This window comes from Dasypus novemcinctus, chromosome 7 (assembly GCF_030445035.2).
Source record: "Dasypus novemcinctus isolate mDasNov1 chromosome 7, mDasNov1.1.hap2, whole genome shotgun sequence".
Lineage (NCBI taxonomy): Eukaryota > Metazoa > Chordata > Mammalia > Cingulata > Dasypodidae > Dasypus > Dasypus novemcinctus.
The window spans coordinates 5,757,262-5,774,384 of NC_080679.1; the positions used below are offsets into that span (position 1 = coordinate 5,757,262).

Consider the following 17,123-nt stretch of genomic DNA (forward strand, 5'->3'; position numbering starts at 1 on the left):
GCTCCTGTAACTCCCATGTCAGGCAAGGAGAGTTAAGGCCCAGGGAGGCGAGGGCCCTGCACCTGCCGCCCAGCGTGACGCAGCGTCAGAGCCGGGGTTTGCCCCTAACTGCCGCTTTCTCACCTGGACCGGTTAAGAGCCACTGCAGGGCTCCTACTTGAAACCAATTCTGACTTGCAGTGAATACAGCCTTGGCTCTCCCATGGCAGTGCTCAGATTTGACTGTCACCCGTTACACACTTTTCCTGGGACCAGTGTGCCCCTGGGACCATCCCAGTGTACCTGGCCATGTCCCTGCTCTCCTGCAACTGACATGCCCCTTCCAGGGGGAGGAGACAGAAAACACGTCCATATGTGTACGACATGAGAAAGGGCAAGAGCCACGGGACCAGGCAAGGCAGGGCGAGGGGAGGGAAGCGGTGGAGAGGGCCAGGAGGGCTGCTTCGAGGGCGGGGCCGAGGGGAGGGCTCAGAGGAGGGGCCTTCGAGCCGAGGCCCGAGTGCAGGGGGGCCCTGAGGAGCGGAGGAGCAGCCGGCACCCCTGCATTTCCATCCCAGCACCGTCCTCCCTGGAGCAGGGCCACTGGCAAATGAGCAGAGGACAGGTCCCAAGGGGGCGTGGCGACGGGCGCCATCCTGGATACGGCGCCGCTCTGCGCGACGACATCACTGGATTTCTCATATTAGAAGAGACCTGAGAAAACCTGTCTTCTTCCAAAGGTAAAGCATGTGCAACCCAGAGATCTCAAGCATTCAGGTCTCCAGGTTGATAAGTAAATTCTAGGCTTTTAGTCAATTTATTGGAATCTTCCTAAAACCCCGCGGACTATGAAAGGCACAAGGGAAACTGTGTTCAAGGGCAACCAAGGGGTGAATGTGAACCCTGACCTTCCCCAGGCCAAGTCCCCACAGCCCGGTACCTCGGCTCCTGCCCACCCGCCCAGCCCCGGCGGGAAGGGCAGGCGGGCAGGCGACGTGCCCCCGGCTTACCTTCCCCAGGCCGGCGATCATGGCGGCGTTCTCCGTCCTGCAGGAGACAGGGAGTCAATGCTGTTTCCATGCCCGGCAGGTAAGGAGACAAGCCTGCCGCAAGGGCAAGTGCCCAGGTAAAGGGGAAGTTTTAACAAGCCCCCTGGCAGCCCAGTGGTTGCCAGGAAGTAGTAGATGGTGGCCCCAGAAACCCTTTGTGCAAAGTCCTCCCTCGCCCCAGCCCGGGACCGGCAGAGGGGCCCACGGGGCAGAGCAGGGGTGTGCCCTGTGGTCCCGTTTCTGCCACAGGAGAAGCCCCTCTGCCCCTGCCGGCACCAGGAGGCTCCTCTCGGGGGGCCCTTTGCCAGAGCAGGGAGGCCCGAGGAGCTCCCTCAGGGCGTGTTACCTGCAGCCCACCCCTCGTTTCAAGCCCTCCGCTGTGGACCGGCCCCTCTGTCCCCAGAGGCCGGGCACGGCGCAGGAGGGACGAGGAGTGCCCCGAGGCCAGCGGCTCTCACACTCTGATCCAACAACCTGAGAAGGAAAACCCTTCACCCCATTTTCAGGGGAAATAAAACCATTAACTTAAGCATCAGAATTCTTTAATTTCAAGTTTTGGCCAAATAAAGCTTTCTTAAATCTTTGGTGCCTGCTGCTGCTTGTTTCCCTGGGGGAAGCCTGAAAACGAACAGGCGGCATGGGGCGCTAACGGAACGCAGGCCGCTCCTCGCCTGGCCGAGAGACGAGCGCCCGCAGGGGAGGAGCCGGTGCTGGCGAAGGGCGGGGACGCAGGGCCCCTTTCGGGCCGCAGCGTCCTCAGCCCAGGACAGCGGGCAGGTCGGGAGCCCAGGAGCCTTTGAAGGTCGAGGGTCTGCGGCGGCCTGGAAGGCCCGTGGGGCATGAGCGGCCTGGGACCCCCTGTGGGCCCTGTCGCAGCAGCCCTCCTCCCCCTCCACCCGAGGGCGGCACCTGCTTCCCGCACGGCCTCCAACACGGAGCTGCCTAGTAGGGCTTCCAGGGCGCTCTTCCCCCTTTTTAAGGTAAAGCTTTTATTTTGAAGTAACCGTAGATCCACATGCAGTTGTATGAAGTACATTTCACGTCCCCTTGCCCAGTTTCCCCCAGTGGTAACACCTTGCTAAACGCAAGCACCAGCTCCCAGCCATGACGGCTCATCGGATACAGTCAAGATGCAGAACCTGGGAAGCAGACGTGCTCAACGGATAGGGCGTCTGCCTACCATATGGGAGGTCCAGGGTTCCAGCCCAGGGCCTCCTGGCCAGTGTGGTGCGCTGGTCCATGTGCAGTGCTGCCATGCGCAAGGAGTGCCGTGCCACACAGGGGTGTCCCCCACATAGGGGAGCCCCACACGCAAGGAGCAAGGAGAGCCGCCCTGCACGAAAGAAGCACAGCCCACCCAGGAGTGGCGCCTCACACACGGAGAGCTGACGCAGCAAGATAACGCAACAAAGAGAGACACAGGTTCCCGATGCCATGAGAATGCAAGCAGACACAGTTAAGAACACACAGCAAATGGACACAAGAGAGCAGACAATGGGGCGGGGGGAGAAATAAATAAAATAAATCTTTAAAAAAAAAAAGGATACAGAACCTCCCACCTCCACGAGGGCCCTCCCATTGCCCTTTCACAGGCTCACCACTTCCCCACCCCAAGCCCCCCAACCGCTGCCAGCCACTAACCTGCTCTCCATATCTCTGATTCTGTCTTTCAAGAATGTTATGTAACTGAAAGCATATATATCGTTGGGAATTGGCTATTTCACGGATAATTCTCTGCAGGTTCATCCATGTTGTCCCATCATTAGCTTGTTGTGTTGTGTTGTCGAGTTGTATTCTGTGGCAGGGATGGACCATGGTCTGTTGAACCATTCACTCATTAAAGGACATCTGGGCTGTTTCCAGTGTTTGCTTTTATGAATAAAGCTGCTACACACATATACAGGTTTCTGTTTTACACATCCTCCATCTCCACCACATGGACAGGTTTTGTATGAACATATGTCTGCATTTTTCTGAAATTCCTAGGTCACGTGGGAGTTGTATGTTTAGTTTTTAAAGAAATTGCCAAACTTTTCTAGAGTGGTTGAACCTTTTTACATTCTCCCCCAGCAATGTAAGAGTGATCCAGTTTCACCTCAACCTCACCAGCATTTGGTGTCATCACTGTTTTTTCCTTTATTTTCTGTACTGGGCACCTCACATGTGGGTAGATGGAACTCAACCACTGAGCTGTACTGGCTCCCACTATTTTTTTCTTCAGATTTATTTATTTCTCCCCACCTCCTCATTGTTTGCATTTGCTGTGTCTGTTTGTTGTGTGCTAGGCTTCTTTTTAGGAGGCACCAGAAACTGAACCCAGGACCTCCCATGTGGATGGGAGATGCCCAGTCACTTGAGCTACCTCTGTTCCCTGCTTGTTGTGTCTCTCATGTTTTCCTCCTTGTGTCTCTTGTTGTGTCATCTTGTTGCATCATCTTGTTGTGCCAGCTTGCCATGCCTCCCTGTTGCGTTAGCTTGTTGTCTTGCTCGTCCTCTTTAGGAGGCACTGGGAACTGAACCCAGGACCGCCTGTGTAGTAGGCAGGAGCTCAATTCTTGAGCCACATTTGCTTCCCCCCCACTATTATTTTAGCCATTTGATAGGTGTACAGTGGTATTTCACTGTGGTTTGTTTTTTTTTTAATTATGCCTATGTTTTCCTTTTTTTTTTAAGATTTATTTATTTCTCTCCCCTTCTGCCCCCCACCCCAGTTGTCTGTTCTTTGTGTCTATTTGCTGCATGTACTTCTTTGTCCACTTCTGTTGTCAGCAGCATGGGAATCTGTGTTTCTTTTTGTTGCATCATCTTGTGTCAGCTCTCCGTGTGTGCAGCACCATTTCTGTGCAGGCTGAACTTTCTTTTTGTGCTGGGCAGCTCTCCTTACGGGGCGCAGTCCTTGTGTGTGTGGCTTCCCTACACTCCTGCGTAGCACAGCATTCCTTGAATGCATCAGCACTGCGCGTGGGCCAGCTCCACACGGGTCAAGGAGGCCCGGGGCTTGAACCGCAGACCTCTCACGTGGTAGACGGACGCCCTAACCACTGGGCCAAGTCCGCTTCCCTCACTGTAGTTTTAACTTCTATTTCCCTAATAGTTAATAATGTTGGACATCTTTTTGTGCTTATTTGTCATCTGTATATCCTTGTTAGTGAAATGTCTCTTCATATTTTTTGCCCATTTTCTGATTGGATTGTTTGCTTTTCTGCTGTTGAGTTTTGATTCTCAATTCTAGTCCTTTGTCAGATATGTTTGAAAATATTTTATCTCAGCCTGTAGTTGTTTATTCAGCCTCTTAGTACAGTCTTTCACAGAGCAAAAGTTTTAAATTTTGATGGAGTCCAATTTATCAAATTTTCCTTTTGTGGACTGTGCTTTTGGAGTCAAATCCAAGAACTCTTTTGCCATATCCTAGATCTCCAAGTGTTTTTTAAAAAGAAATTTTAGTTTCATGTTTTACATTTAGGTTCATGATCTGTTTAATATTTTATAAGGCGTGAGGCTTCCGTTGCGATTCATTCTTTGCCATGGATGTCCAACTCTCTGGCACTAACTGCTGAGGAGGATTTCCTTCCTCCACTGAACTCCCTTTACACCTTTGTCAATAATCATGTGGGCAGATTTGTGCAGGTCTGTTTCTGGGTTCTCTATTCTCTTCCACTGATCTATGTTATTGTATGCTAGTGTGGGACTTTGAGGCTTTTATGGACCCCAGAAAATCATGTCCTGCGGGCAATCCGTTCCCGTGGGTGTGAGCCTATTGTGGTGGGAACTTTGGTTACTTCAGTTGAGAGCTGTTTGATTAGATTCGGTCAGTAGGGCATGACCCAGGGTGGGTCTGAATCCTCTGAATAGAGTCCTGTACAGACAGGATTAGTACAAAGAAAGACCCAGAGAAAAACCTGCAAAAGGAGAGAGGAAGCCAGAAGCTGAAGCAATGAAACCTGAAAGAGAAGGGAGATGAGCAGACGCCACCGTGTGCCTTGGCACGTGACAGAGGAGTCAAGGATTGCCAGCTGCCAATCTTCAGGGAGAAAGCATCTGATGATACCTTGATTCGGACATTTTCACCGTCTCAGAACCATAAGCTTGTGTATTAGTTAGTCAAGGGGTGTTGATGCAAAGTACCAGAACTCTGTTGGTTTTATGAAGGGTATTTATTTGGGGTACAGGCTTACAGTTACCAGGCCCTAAAGAGTCCAACTCAAGGTACCGTAAGAGTTACTTTCTCCCCCAAAGTCTGTTGCCATGTGTTGATGCAAGATGGTGGGTGATGTCTGTGAAGGTTCAGCCTTCCTCCTTAAGAGATTAAGGCTCTGTGGTTCCACCGTCTTCCTTTCTCAGCCATAGGCTGGTATAAGGCTGGTCACTCTCCCTGGGGCTAGTTTCCTTCCAGGCTCAGTTGCTCTGTTCTCTCCACAGGTCAGCTGTAGACTATCAGGCTCATCTCTCTTCCTGGGGCATGTCAATGGCGCACTCTCTCTTCCTACTTATCTGCTCTGTGTGTCTACTTCTGTGTGAGAGTCTGTTTTATCAGCCCAAGGGCTGGGACTCGATGCTGAGTCATACTCTAATGATGTGGTTGAATCAAAGCCCTAATCTTAACATAATTTAATCACACATCTAGCTGAATCTAATACAATCAAAGGGCTATCATGCCAGAGGAACAGACCAGTTTACAAACATAATCTATATTTTTTTGTAAGTCATAAATAATATCAAACTTCCACAGCTTGCAAGCAAATAAATCTCCTTTGTAAAAGCCAACTCATTCCTAGTATATTGCATTTCAGCAGCCTAGCTAACTAAAACAGCCAGTACCACAGGTCTTGATTACTGCAGCTATAAAGTAATTCTTAAAATTAGGCAGATTGATTCCTCCCACTACATTCTTCTTCAAAATATTTCAGCTATTTTAGGTCCTTTGCCTTTCAAAATAAATTTTAGAATAATATTGTGTTAAATCTGATTAGCAAATGTTAAAAACTAGGATAGGTGATAGATAAATAGATAATATAAATGATAGATACAGATAGACAGATAGATGATAGATAATAGAATGATATAACAAATTGGAAAACACTAATAGTTGGTAAATCTGGGTATGTGGATGCGGAGTATATTGGAGTTCCATGTATTGTTTATGTATTTTTTTTACAACTTCCCTGGGCGTTTGAAGTTATTGCAAATACAAAGTTTTAAAAGAAAAAAATCAATTTGGGGAGGACTGACATCTTTCCTATACTGAGTCTTTCCATTCATCAACACAGTGCATCTTTCCATTTATTCAGATATTCTTTCATTGCTTTCATTACCATTGTGTAGTTTTTAATATACAAGTCCTCTACATAGACAACTCTTTATTTTTGAGTGATTGTGAGTGATACTGCATTTTAAATTTCATTGCTCATGTGTTCATTGCTAGAATATAGAAATATAATTGCTTTTTGTATGTTTATCTTATATCCTATAACCTTGCTGAACTCATTAGATTTAGGAGTTTTTTGTATATTCCTTGGGATTTTCTAGTAGACAATCCTGTGATCTGCAAATAGAGACCATTTTACCTCTTTCTTTCTGATCCGAATATCTTATTTCCTTTTCCTGACTTTGCACTGACTAGAACCTCAGCACTATGTTGAATGAGAGTGGGGAGAGCAGAACCTCTGCCTTGTTTCAATCATACGGGTAAAACATTCAGGCTTTCACCTATAAGTTTCCTTATAGCTGCAAATTTTGTGTGGATGCTTCTTTCAAGTTTAGGAAGTTCCCCTTTAATCCTATATTTCTGAGTTTTTATCATGAACAGGTGTTGAATTCTGTCAAATACTTTTTCTGTATCAAATACGATCATGTGACTTTTCTCTTTAGCAAGTTAATATGGTGGCTTACACTGATTTTTAAAAAAATCTGGTTGTGTTGTCTTTTTGGTGCATTCCTTAGCCGTGTGGGGGCCTGACCTCACCGCACAGGTCTGGGACGCCCTTTTTCTTCTTTTTGCCAGAAGGTCCCGGGGATTGAACCCAGGTCCTCCATATGGTAAACGGGAGCGCAAATGCTTGAGCCACAGCTGCTTCCCCTGATTGATTTTTGAATATTGACTCAGTTGTGTATCCCTGGAATAAACCTCATTTGGTTATGATGTATAATTCTTTTTATATATTGCTGAATTCTACTTGCAAATATTCAAAAGAACAAGCTCTCTATTTCATTGATTTTCTATTATTTTTCTGTCTTCCTTTGCTTTATGATTCATGATACATCTTTTTCCACCATTTTACTTTTATCCTGCCTATATTGCTATATTTGAAATGAGTTTCTTGTAGATACCATATAGTTGGGTCATGTTTTCAAACTCACTCTACAAATGTGTCTTTTTTTTTTTAATAGTGTATAAGCAATGGTGTTTCTCACTAGATTTTTAAATTCAATTAGAATTTGATGTATTTGAAAACTACTTTCTCTTATTTGAAGACCCAAATCCTACCTTTACAACTGATTATTGGGCAAACCAGATGCTTGAGGGACTACATCTGACACCTGTTTAGGTTTTTTGCCAATTCCTGAAATAGCTAACAAGTCCCACAATTTCCAAATGAAAATGGATATTTGTGGGTACTTTACAAAAATACAAGGAGAATCTCTGTCTTTTAATTGGTGTATTTAAACCATTTACACTTAATGCCACTATTGATATGTATGGGCTTAAGACTACCATTATTTTTGTTTTCTGTTTGTTCTGCTTTTTTCTGTTTTCATTTTCTTGCATTCCTGTGGGTTCCCTGATTAATTCTTAGAGTTCAATTTTGACGTATATATTGTTTTTGAGTATATCTCTTTCTATAGTTTATTTGTTTATTTATTTATTTATTTTTCCCCACCCCCTCATTGTTTGCATTTGCTGTGTCTCTTTGTTGTGTGCCGCTCTTCTTTTTAGGAGGCACCAGGAACTGGGATTTCGCATGTGGTAGGTGGGAGCTCAATGGCTGAGCCACATCCGCTTCCTTTTTCCTATAGCTTGTTAGTGGCTCCTCTATGTATCACACAGTCTACTCATGGTGGTGTTTTACCAGTTTAAGTGAAGTACAGAAACCATACCTCATTTACTGTCTCTTTACATTATAATATTATCTTTCAATATTTCCACATGAGAATGCCTTGATTTCCCCTTCATCCTTTTCCCCAAGTATAGGAATCTGAGTTGATCTTTTCTTTCATTGCTTTAAATAGATTGTGCCACTTCCTATGGTCTCCATGATTTCTGGAGAAAAATCCACTGTCATGCAAACTGTTTTTCTCCTATAGATATGATATCACTTAGAGCAGTGCAGTTATTGGCTAAAATAGTTCTGTCTTACCAGGCTGGCTCTTTCCTCATCCTTGGCTAGAAAGAACAGGCTTTTTGGTTTTTTTTTTGTCTGCACCTTTTGGTGTTTCTGGGTTTCTGGCTTCTTTAGCTCAGTCTGGGATACATGTGGCAAAAAGAAAACCCAGAGAATTCACCACTGTGTCGTTACTATTTTTCCCTTGTGTAGCACAGCAGTTTGATATGGTTATGAATTCCAAAAATAGATACTGGATTATGTTTGTAATCTGGTCTGTACCTGGGCGTGATTGAGTCATGATTAGGGCTTTGATTGGGCCATGTCATTAGGGCATTGAGTCCTACTGACAGATAAAAGGCATGACAAAGGACAGAGTTAGGGGTTTTTTAATGTTGGAGTTTTGATGTTAGAATTTGATGGTGAAGTCTTAAGCTGGAGCACTGGGGAAAGAAACAGAACTGTTCACCTGATAGTCTACAGCTGACCATTTGGAGACAGGCAAAGTCTAGAGAGCCTCATAGTCTACAGCTGACCTTGTGGAGAAAACAGGAGCTGAGTCTAGAGGAACCCAGGAAGCCTGAGCCCTTACAGACGTCAGCAGCCATCTTGCTCCAACACATGAAAACAGACTTTTGTAAGGGAAGTAACGTATGCTTTCTGGCCTGGTATCTATAAGCTCCTACCCCAAATAAATACCCTTTATAAAACCAACCCATTTCTCATATTTTGCATCAGCACCCCTTTGGCTGACTAATACAGAATTTGGTATCGAGGAGTGGGGAAGTGCAGTAGCAATTACCAAAATGCTAGAAAGGTTTTATAAATGAGTAAGGGGTAGTTTTTGGAGGAATTGTGAGATGCTTGATGGAAAAGGCCTAGATCACTTTGAAGAGATTGTTGATAGCAATAGGGATGCTAAAGAGACTTTTTATGATGCCTTAGAAATAAATGATGAAACTATTATTGGAAACTGGAGGAAAGGCCATCTGTGTTTTATAGTTGCAGAGAACTTAGCAAGATTAACTCCTGGTGTTTTATGGAAGGCAGAATTTGAAAATGGTGAGCCTAGGCATTTAGCTGAAGAAATTCCCAAAGTAAACCCAGAGAATGTGGCTTGGCTTCTGCTTGCAGCTTATAGCAAACTGCTAGATGATAGAGATACACTGAGGACTGAACTGTCAGGCACAAAGGAAACAGAAACTGATTCTGGTAATTCCAAGCCTCTGGAAATCAAGCTCCCAGATGAAAGTGTCCCATTGGAGGACCTAACTAAACTTGGAACTTGTAAATCAGGATTGAAGGTACAGTTATGTCAGAAAGACTTATGGAAAGTCTTACTGTTGATGGCTTAGACCCCTGCGTCCTGCATGTTAAACAAACAGACTTTTTGAGAGAGCTGTATGGACAAAAAACACTGTCAGCCTGGAATAAAAGGGATATTGAGAGGAGAGACTGAAGGAGAGGGAAACAGACTTTGGCCCAGTGGTTAGGGCATCCGTCTACCACATGGGAGGTCCGCGGTTCAAACCCCCGGCCTCCTTGACCCGTGTGGAGCTGGCCCATGCGCAGTGCTGATGCACGCAAGGAGTGCCCTGCCATGCAGGGTGTCCCCCGCGTAGGGGAGCCCCACACGCAAGGAGTGCACCTCTAAAGGAGAGCCGCCCAGCGCGAGAGAAAGTGCAGCCTGCCCAGGAATGGCGCCACCCACACTTCCCGTGCTGCTGACGACAAGAGAAGTGGACAAAGAAACAAGACGCAGCAAAAAGACACAGAAAACAGACAACCGGGGGAGGGGAGGGGAATTAAATAAATAAAAATAAATCTTTAAAAAAAAAGAGAGAGACTGAAGGAGAAACAGCTTTAAGAGGAAAACCATGGAAGCTGAGATCTGGAATTAGGACATTACCTTGGGCCAAGAGAGGATCCCCACCCATGAATACAGAGAGGGTGAGTTTGTACCAGCAGTTGAAGAGGGTGGATGTTCCTGTCTGATGTTCTGGGAGAGTTTTGCTGCCCCAGGGTACAGGAAGGGTGGAGCTCATTCCCCAAGGATTAGGGTGTTAAGGTCAGCACCCCACAGGTCTGAGAGGAGTGGACCTGTCCCCCAAAGGTTAGGGAAGGCCAGGTGGTCAACCTGTTGCTCTGAGAGGGCTGAGCCTATTTGCCAAAGGTTAGGGGGAATGTTGTCTCCACGGCACTGTTCTAGGGGGTTAAAAGACTCTAACCCAAAGATTGGGTAAGGTGTGGCAATCACCCCAACACTCTTGGAGGGGGAGGTCTGGAGCTTGGTCAACACCCAGACACTTGATGAGGGTGGAACCAAGAAAATGGCTGTTGGGCAAGCATGTGGAAAGGGTGGGTTCCCATAAGGCACCAAGGAGAAGAAACCATCATCTTAAGAATGACTCTGACTGAAATCTGAATGAATGGAAATGGAAATCTGAATGAAATGGAGGATGCCCTGCAGCTTTACTGAACTGTAGAAAACCCTTGACTCATGTTTCCCTCCCAATTTCTCCTTATTGGAATGAAAATGTTTATCTTTTGTCTGTCCATTTGTGTATTGGAAACAGATAAATTGTAAGTTTCAGAGGTCTATAGCAGACAGGACTTTGCCCCAAGACTAACTCTATTTCTTTAAAATGATCGTAGGGTTTTAGCACTTGCACTGTTACTAATTTAAGGCTTTTTAAAAATATTCTAATGTCATTTTGGAATTCAGAGGGTGGAGTGTAGCAGTTTGATATGGTTATGAATTCCAAAAATAGATACTGGCTTATGTTTGTAATCTGGTCTGTACCTGGGTGTGACTGAGTTATGATTAGGGCTTTGATTGGGCCACATCATTTGGGCATTTTTGTCATGCCTTTTATCACAGATAAAAGGCATGGCAAAGGACAGAGTTGGGGTTTCTTAATATTAGAGTTTTGATGTTTGAGTTTGATGCTGAAGTCTTAAGCTGGAGCCCAGGGGAAAGAGACAGAGCCGTTCACCTGATAGTCTACAGCTGACCTTGTGGAGAAAACAGGAGCTGAGCCCAGAAGAACCCAGGAAGCCTGAAACCTGGCAGACATCAGCAGCCATCTTGCTCCAACATGTGAAAACAGACTTTGGTGAGGGAAGTAACTTATGCTTTACAGCCTGGTATCTGTAAGCTCCTGCCCCAAGTAAATACTCTTCATAAAAGCAAGCCAATTTCTCATAGTTTGCATCAGCACCCCTTTGGCTGACTAATACACCTCGTTATGAAGTTTCTGACAAAAAGTGTGCTGGTTGCACCTAGTTCCCTGGGTAAAACCAGGTGCTTCTACCTGGCCCTGCAGCACATCTCCACAATGGAGGCCCCAGCGGCAGCCAGGGGCACGCAGCCCACCTGCAGCAGCACCAGGTTTGGGCCCCAGGTGAGTCTGGTTGTTGAGAACACATTTGCACCACACCTCCGCCGAGGGAAACAGCGCTCTGGAGCAACGGAAAGAGATTTCCTTCATCTGTTTTGAATCAGATGAAGGATGATTTCCTGTGCCCTAAGTGTAGAAATCCAATTGCAGAGCCAATTCTGATGTGGCCTGTCCTGCCCCAGGGCCTTTGAGGGACAGCAGACACCCCCATGCTGCTTTAAGAAACCGCTACCTACAGACCAACGGCGCGGTCACTCGGTCAGGGCGTTACCGCTCTCCGCCTTACCCTGGCCTGAAGTTCCGCTCTTGCCCACCTCCAAACAGCATGGGGTGCAGAGGGGTGAGGTCACCCGGCCCTCGCACGTACAGTGCTCCAATCCTGGGACCGTAGAACTGAAAAGAAACACGAGTCGTTTATCAACAAAACCTTCTGGGACCGACCCCGCACACATGCCTGGAGGCCTGGAGAAGAAATACTCTCGGAGGGACACTTCCTGTGGTCCCTGAGCCCCTCTGCTGTGCTGCCATCAGCCCTCTGGATGTGCCGGAGTCACAGAAGCCCTCGGGGTACAGCAGAGCCCCCAGGGAGGCAGGTGCTGGACTCCGACCTCAGTGCTGTGGCGGGCAGAGCTCCTCCACACGCCACGGGGCAGGAAGCAGCACCAGGAGAGGGGATGGCTCTAGAGACCCCCACAGGCTTTTCCTGCACATGATCCCAAGTTTCCAAATTGATATTATGCAAAAATGTGAAGTGCCAGGGTGTCGCACCAACAGACACAGGCCTCTGGAAACTGGTTGAAGATCATGCTTCAAAACGGAGCACTGGAAACATTTTGGGTCCTCGCCAGCTGGGAAAGAGGAGCAAAAGCTTCCCAGGGTCTTCTGTCTGAGCTATTTCCTCTCTGCCCACCCTGAACCCCAGCGTCTCTAGAGCCAGCCTCTGCGTTCAGGAGCCGTGATCTAAATCACGTCAGGAAAAGCACCGCGTCCCGAGCCCTGGGCCCGCGGGGCCCGTGGCGGACTTTCCCTGCTGCACACAGCACTCTGCCCACCCCGCGTTCCCACTCCAGCCCTCCTGCCCCCCCCCCGCCCGTCTGAGTCGGGGTGCTCCCCACGGTGGCGCTCATCGAATGGCTCCCGGTGGTCTCCCCTTCTGCTCCCCAGGAGGCCCTGGAGGCGCAGGGGACCAGCGGGGGCTGGTGAAGGGGGGTGGGCTCTGCTCTGAAGCGAGCCCACGCGGGGTCTTCCCAACAGGAGGGAGGGCCTGGGGCCGGCACCTTGTGGCCCACGACGGTCAGGAAGTCCACGCCCAGCTCCTCCACGTCCACGCGTCTCTTCCCCAAAGCCTGCGCGGCGTCCGTGTGCACGAGCACGGGTGGGAGCCCCGAGGCCGCCCGCCGCTGGTTCAGGGCCTTGACTCGCCGGCTGATTTCAGGGACCGGCTGCAGCGGGGAGAAGCACACAGCTGATCACGTGGCCTTGGCGTGACGGAGACCGAGGGACAGCAGTAAGGAGGCGTTCAGGAGGGGAGGCAGACGACATCACAAAGTCAAAGGACCGAGGAAAAGAGGAGGCCCGCGCCGGGGAGCACAAGATCCTGGCGAATCTAAGCCCCTGCTCCCTCCCGGATTTCCTCACGAGCGGAGAGGCGCCGACTCACCATGACGACGCCCGTCTCGTTGTTGGCCAGCATGACGGTCACGAGGCAGGTGCTGGGGCGGACCGCGGCCAGCACATCGTCTGCCTCTGCCTGCCCGCTCGCCTTGGACACCGAGACAAAGGTGACGGCTGAGGAACAGACCCCAGGGCCCGGTTAATAAAGCAAAGGGGCCTCTGCAGAAAGTTCCCTGAGATGTGGCTTTCCAAGCCCACGTTCCATAATTTAAAAAGTCATTGTGAGAACTTGGAAAGCTGTAAAGACGGAACTATGAGCCACCCGCTATCCCCAATTTTTCATTGAAAGCTCCTTTAATGCAGCTTCAGTGGGTGAATCTGTCTCCATTTCCTGCTTTTCTACAGGGGCCCACGAGGAAGGCCTGCTCCAGGATGAAGGCCTGCTCGCAAGTGACAAGAGCGTCCCCGGGCGCCAGGTGCGCAGGCTTCACGCACTCAGCCTCAGCCGATGCCTGCCCAGCACCTGCTCCTGCGTGCAGGTGGGGGGTGAGAGGGGACCGCTAAGGCACCAGCTCCCCGCGTGGTGCCCCGAAAGGAGACATGGGCTGTTTTTCTAAATAAGAACAAAACTGCAATATCGAGAAAGGGTAACATCTGTGGACCAGGAATTTTCAGGAATTCCCCAAATATAGAAATATGATGGCGTTAGAGTAAGAGAAGCGGGGGAAAAACCACTCAAAACACTTAAAGGTGAAAATTCCATTTAGAAAACACATGAAAAGAGCCAGCGCCCGCCAAAGCTCAGGATGCAGGGCAGGAAGGGCAGGGCTGCAGGCGGCGGCCGAGGCACGCTCAGGACTGGCCTCCCACCCGAAGTGGGTGGCAGGGGCCCGGGCTCAGACCGAAACAAAGCCCCACACTCCCAGGAGAGGAACGACGGGCCCAGGGCGGGCTCCTGGACGGGGCGAGCCTTGCAGCACTCTGCCCACTCTATGTGATTCAAAGGGGAACAAATGAAAGGCAGCTCTGCCTGCAGAGACACACCTCGGTCCTCCACCCCAAGGGAAAAGCCTGCAAGTGCCTGGGAGGGCTGTGGACACGTGGCTCTCCAGCCAGCCACCAGCCGCCTCACAGAGCCCTCAGCAGGCCTTCTCGTCCAGGAGAGACAATTCTGGGGAAAGAGATCTGCAACTGGAGATGAGCCCTTCTTAACCCCGACAGTGAGCAACCAAATCCCCATTCATCAGAACCGACAGTCAAGGGTGCCCAGGCCACAAGGAAGACCGACAGCGCGGAAGAGCCCAGAGCACCAGGCAGATAACACATTCTACAGCACAGAGGAAACCAAATGAGGTAGTCTAACTAGCATCCTCAGATATATTCAAGAAGACACTGCATCCACAGGCTTCTATTAAAAAGGAACAACCAACGAAGAAAGAACACTTACAGATTAAAAACACGATTTCTAAAATAAGCGCTTTCATGAACTAACTGAATGATAAAATGAACATGCCTGAAGACCAAGACCAAGACCAAGTTGCATCAAGAATTTTCAGAACAAAAAACCAGGAAGGGGATGTGGCTTAACTGAAAAGAGAGTCCACCTACCACATGGGAGGTCCAGGGTTCAAACCCAGGGCCTCCTGGCCTGTGTGGTGAGCTCCCCACATGCAGTGCTGATATGCACAAGGAGTGCTGTGCCATGCAGGGTGTCCCCTGCGTAGGGGAGCCCCACGCGCAAGGAGTGTGCCCCGTAAGGAGAGCCACCCTGGCAGAAAAAGCACAGCCTGCCCAGGAGTGGCGCCGCATACACACAGAACTGATGCAACAAGATGATGCAACAAAAAGAGACACAGATTCTCGGTGCTGCTGACGAGAATGCAAGAGACACAGAAGAACAAACAGCGACTGGACAGAGAGAGCAGACAAAGGGGGGTGGAGAGGGGTAAGGGGGAGGATTAAAAATAAATACAACTTAAAAAAAAAAGACCAGGAAGGGGATGTGGCTTAAGCTGTTGGGCGCCCGCCTGCCACATGGGACGTCCCAGGCTGGGTTCTTGGTACCTCCTGGAGAAGACAAGCAAGACAGCTGATGTTGACAGGGTGGTGTGGCGAGATGCAATGGGATGGTGCAACTGAGGAGATACAGGGAGAGGCACAGCAGGCTGGGAGCAGATGTGGCTCAAGCCAGTGGGTGCCTGCCTACCTCATGGGAGGTCCCGGGTTCAGTTCCCCATGCCTCCTGAAAAAGAAAAGGGTGAATGGATGGCGAGGGGCAGGGAGAAACAAATTAAAAAAATCTTTGGGGGGAAGTGGACTTGGCCCAGTGGTTAGGGCGTCCGTCTACCACATGGGAGGTCCACGGTTCAAACCCCGGACCTCCTCAGCCTGTGTGGAGCTGGCCCACGTGCAGTGCTGATGTGCGCAAGGAGTGCCATGCCACGCAGGGGTGTCCTCGCGTAGGGGAGCCCCACGCGCAAGGAGTGCGCCCCGTAAGGAGAGCTGCCCAGTGCAAAAGAAAGTGCAGCCTGCCCAGGAATGGCGCTGCCCACACGGAGAGCTGACACAACAAGATGACACAACAAAAAGAGACACATGTTCTGACAACAGAAGCGGACAAAAAAGATGCAACAAACAGACACAGAGAACAGACAACTCGGGGGGGGGGCAGGGGGAATAAATAAATAAATAAATCTTTAAAAAAAATCTTTGGGGGAAAAAAGAACAAAGGAACAAAACAAACAAAAAAATCTGGAGAAGAAAAACACGGAAGAAAAACGAAGGGATGAAAACAGTTCCACGAGAAAATTCGTGGCTCTCAATCAGGCTTTACAATTCAAGTGACCTGGGCAATGATAAAAATTCCTCACGGCCAGGTCACACTCCAAACCACTGCATCAGAATCTCTAAGGGTAGCATCGGTATTTTTAAAGCTTCCTAAGTGATTCTAATGAGCATCCATATTCCAAAGGGAAGAAATAAGTTATAGAAGAAAATTTCCCTGAGCTTAAAACATTAAGATTTATTTCCATCATGTGCCTGTTTGCTCTTTAAAAAAAAAACAATGGGGAAGCAGATGTGGCTCAAGTGATAAGACCTCCGCCTACCATATGGGAGGGCCTGAGCTCAATCCCTGGGGCCTCCTGGTGAAAAAGAAGAGAAAGCATGCCTGCACAGCCAGCCAGTGCCCATGCGGTGAGCCGAGTGCCTGCACAGCCAGCCAGTGCCCATGCGGTGAGCCGAGTGCCTGCACAGCCAGCCAGTGCCCATGCGGTGAGCCGAGTGCCTGCGTGATGAGCCAAGTGCCCAAACAGTGAGCACGTGCTCAGTGATGAGCTGAGTGCCCATGTAGGTGCCTGCATGGTGGGCCAAGTGTCCATGTGGCGAGCCAAGTGCCCATACGAGTACCCGCGTGTTGAGCCAGTGCCCACGTGGTGAGCCACTGCCCACACGGTGAGCCAGTGCCCATGTGGCGAGCCGAATGCCTGCACAGCAAGCTGAGTGCCCATGTGAGTACCCACGTGGTAAGCTAGTGCCCACGTGGCGAGCCGAGTGCCCGTGCAGCAAGCCAAGTGCCTGTGCGGTGAGCCAGTGCCCACCAAGTGAGTCACGCAGCATGATGATGACGCAATAAAAGAGAGATGAAGGGAAGAGTCAAGGTGAAGCACAGCAGAAACCAAGAACTGAGGTGACACAATTGGCAGGGAACCTCTCTCCACATCAGAGGTAGAATCCCAGTGAATCCTAGAGGAGGAAGATGA

At 49.2% G+C, this 17,123-nt stretch overlaps 1 protein-coding gene across 2 annotated transcripts in view; it reads right to left on the reverse strand.

The window, feature by feature from the left end:
• Positions 1-17,123, reverse strand: part of SCLY (selenocysteine lyase) — a 59,467-nt gene that overhangs the window by 21,688 nt on the left and 20,656 nt on the right. For both annotated transcript variants that reach the window (XM_004475818.3, XM_004475819.5), the window contains exons 5-8: positions 13,409-13,536; positions 13,026-13,190; positions 12,035-12,141; positions 990-1,026 (exon numbers count right to left, since the gene is read on the reverse strand). In XM_004475818.3, the coding sequence (XP_004475875.1) occupies positions 990-1,026; positions 12,035-12,141; positions 13,026-13,190; positions 13,409-13,536 (437 nt within the window). The remainder of the gene's footprint in view (positions 1-989; positions 1,027-12,034; positions 12,142-13,025; positions 13,191-13,408; positions 13,537-17,123) is intronic.